The 3,868-nt window shown below is 41.5% G+C and overlaps 1 gene segment (V, D, J or C); it reads right to left on the reverse strand.

The window, feature by feature from the left end:
- Positions 1 to 1,678: 1,678 nt before the first annotated feature.
- LOC122542917 lies at positions 1,679 to 3,525 on the reverse strand. The segment is given in 2 exon segments: positions 1,679 to 2,584; positions 2,824 to 3,525. Coding segments are annotated over 2 exon segments (363 nt in total).
- Positions 3,526 to 3,868: the final 343 nt, after the last annotated feature.

Below are 3,868 nucleotides of genomic sequence, written 5' to 3' on the forward strand. Positions count from 1 at the left end.
TGGAAGATATAGCCTGTAAGGAAATAGATGGTGACATCTTGCAAAATGTCCATATTACAGAGCAGGAAGTGCTGGAGGTCTTGAAACGCATGTAAGTGGATAAATCCCCAGGACCTGATCAGGTGTACCCTAGAACTCTGTGGGAAGCTAGAGAAGTGATTACTGGGCCTCTTGCTGAGATATTTGTAGCATCGATAGTCACAGGAGAGGTGCCGGAAGACTGGAGGCTGGCTAACATGGTACCACTGTTTAAGAAGGGTGGTAAGGACAGGCCAGGAACTATAGACCAGTGATCCTGACCTCAATGGTGGGCAAGTTGTTGGAGGGAATCCTGAGGGACAGCATGTACATGTATTTGGAAAGGCAAGGATTGATTAGAGATAGTCAACATGTGTCCGAGGAAGAGGCAGATATAGTCAACATATGTTCCATGTGCCCGTGGAATTGGCAAGCATAGCTAGGGACCATGCAGGTGCCCATGGCTAACCCATCGGTCTGAAGAAAGTGGAGGATTCAAAGGAGAAATTGTTGAGGGTGAGGAACAGTTCAACCAATTGAATGAGTGTGTCGGTGGAGGGGTACTGGTTTGGAGCGGGAGAGAAAGAAATGGAGGGCTTTGAGCCCTGTATCTTGGCGGATGGACATGCACAGGAATGAGACATCCATGGTGGCTGGGGAACCGAAAGTGCAGAAGAGGTAGAGGGCATGGGTGGTTTAGAAATGTATGTGGGGTGTTTCTGGACCAAGTGGGACAGGGCGTTGTCAAGGTATAAGGAGATACGTCCGGTGGGACAGGAGCAGGCAGAGACAATGGGTTAACTGGGTCAGTCAGGTTTGTGAATTTTGGGAAAGAGGTAGAACCAGGCAGTGTGAAGTTCCAGGACTATGAGGTTGGAGTCTGCAGTCCTCACTTTCTTCTCACTGTAGGTGTAATCGTGGCTTTCTAAATGGAATTGAATAATTACTTGAATGGAAGATGTTTGTAAAATAAAAGAAGGCAATGGACAAAGAATAAGGAAGAGTGACTAAATGATGGAAGGGTCTGAACTGGCTTCATAAATTTAGGATAGTCACATATATCCAATGACGTATTCAGGAGAAATATTTTGTTCAGAAGGTGCCAAGAGTGTGTAACTTAATAGCATGAAGGCTGGTCAAATAAGCAGGTGTGAAATGATTAATGTAGAGAAGCTGGAGAAGTGAGAAGGTAATGGGGGCATGTTGATAATGTGTTTGAAGAGAGCATGAATATCTAATTAGACAAATCTGTAGTAACGACTCATGCACTCATCTAGTTCTGGCTAATATGCAAAAAATGAAATAATGGTTTAAAATACGTCCCGGCCTACAATTCACCGAACACTTGTTAACCTCATCAAACAAGATTTCAGTTGAGTTAACGGTTTTCAACAGGTGCTGAAACTGCCATCAGAGGGCAGGTGTCTCAATAATAAACCTATCTGTAGCAGATTTTGTACAAATTGAAAGATCAGACATGCTTGTTAGGAGAGACTGGAGACGCCAAGATACTTCTCTTTGCAACCGAGAAGTTTAAGGGAAGATTTGATGGAGTTCCTCAAAATCCTGAAGGCAATTGGTAAAGTTAATGAAGAGGAATTGTTTCCACCTGCAGATGATTCGACAGCCAAAGGCCTATAATTGGAGGAGCAAAGTGGAGTTCCTTTATATAGTGAGTTTTTAATCTTCTACACAACGTTACCTTTTAAGTGTGGTGGAAGCAGGCAGTCTAACTAAACCTCGCTCGATGCTAGCTAAGACTGACATCATAAGAAGAGAAGATTCTGTTAAATTCTGTGCATTATCATTTCTACTATGACTTGTTAACACAGTTATCCCAATAACATAACCTCCTTGTTTAATTTAAGTTGTATCTCAAAGGAACAATATTATGTATATTGATACAAATACATCTATTTTAATTTAGTGCAAATTGTAAGTCCAATGTTAGACATATGGATAGAAGAAGGTAAGAAGAAAGTATGGAGGCAGATAGTCAGCAAGATAGATAAGAGAGATAGATAGACAGGAAGATAAACAGATTATAGTAGGATAAATAGAAAGATAAATCTATAATAGATGAGAGATGGGCGATACATGTATAATAGATAAATAGGAGATTGACAATTTCATCTTTGATTGCAGAGACAGATTGATTCACAGACCTCTGGACTCTGAATCTATCCTACATATTATTACATTTCATCAAATGGTAGTGTCTTAGGTGTGTTTTTGTCACACGGTTCAGCCCCACTTTACCTCTGTGCATCACTGCAGGCACAGAAATACTGAGCCGTGTCGCCTGGTTGCACGTTCCCTATATTTAGGTCGAAAGAGCCGTCTGTTGTCTTCTTGGCGAAAAATCTGTCTGTGATTCCGTCCGACCTCTTCGGGTCCTCTCCATGCACTGCGTACAATAGATTTTGCAATCCCTGGCCCGGGAGCTGACGATACCAGTACATGTAAGCATCACTGCCGCTTTGGGTGCAAGGAATAGTTGCAGATCCTTCCAATTTCACCGACACATGCTGCTGAGACTGCACAATCTTCTGAGACTCGCAGAATCCTCGAAATAAAACAGAAGTAATAATTAGAAACTGAAGATTGCTACTTTCGCCAGAACTTGAATCTGTTAAAAATTAGTTCGTTGTTCATTCCTTCTTTCTTTCCATTATTCATTGTCTCATTCTAGATCTATTTCTCTCTGTATAGATCCATTTTATAATATTTATTTTGTAAACAGCTGTACAGATTTTTGCTCCAAATTGTAAAGACCTCGATGTGACGAGAAATTACATTAACTACCTGCCAAATAGATGAACAGGAACAGGCAGGATAGAAGCAATGTCCGCATCATGTACTAAGGGGGCTGTGAATGCCAGTAAGACTTTAGCCTGGAGGCCTGATCCGGGCAATGTGAACATAACCAACTTAACCTTTTGAGAAATGAACAGTGATCGTCATAAAACTCCGCCCCCACATCCCGAATTGCCAGCTCAAGTCCACACCACCCACATTGCATAGCTCTTCTCATCATATACACTGTAGATATAATTTATGGGGCTGCAAGGCTTCAAAACATTCAAGTAGATGAGCTCAGCAGTGTCTGATGTAGCTTAATTTTAAACGGGCTGTTCTGACATATTTTGAAACACTTCTGGGGCAGCTAAGACTTGAACCCTCACTCTGATAAAGTAGAATGGACCACATCGTCGGGGTGATATATTTCTCTGACCATCTTTATTGTGTTTGGTGAACTAGGTGATTACAGTAATAGCATAAGAAATCGAAGCAGTTGTAGGACATGCAAACAATTGAAGCAATATCAAGATTAAGAGGGGATTAAGCCTTCATTCAAAGTCAAGATTAAGAGGGTATTCTATTGAGGCATTCAAAATTGTGGACAATTTTTACAAGCGAAAGAAGGATAGTTGACTTACACTGGTTAGTATGTCGGTATCTTGGAGTCACAACTTCAAGATTGTGTGCTTGGAGAGCTTGGAACAAGATGAGGAGAAACGACAATATTCGAAGAGTTGTTTAGATTTGCAATGCGCACCTGGGAAAGTGGTGGAGGTTTCCGAGTAGAGCTGGATATATATATCCCATGAAAGGGATTAAGTTAGAAGGCTACAGAGATAGCATTGGAGAGTAAGACTAGGTAGGTTTCTCTTCTGTGGTGTTATATACACGGTGGGTCACATGGCCTCATTGTGTACTGTACAGTTCTATTTATGTATTTTATAACATCACTGGTGATCAGATTATGGCCTCAACTCCACGTTCCGGTCTGTAGAAACACCTATGGTACTGCCAGCCAGACAATTTCATGATTTTGACCTCACAACAA

This window comes from Chiloscyllium plagiosum, chromosome 41, assembly GCF_004010195.1.
Source record: "Chiloscyllium plagiosum isolate BGI_BamShark_2017 chromosome 41, ASM401019v2, whole genome shotgun sequence".
NCBI lineage: Eukaryota > Metazoa > Chordata > Chondrichthyes > Orectolobiformes > Hemiscylliidae > Chiloscyllium > Chiloscyllium plagiosum.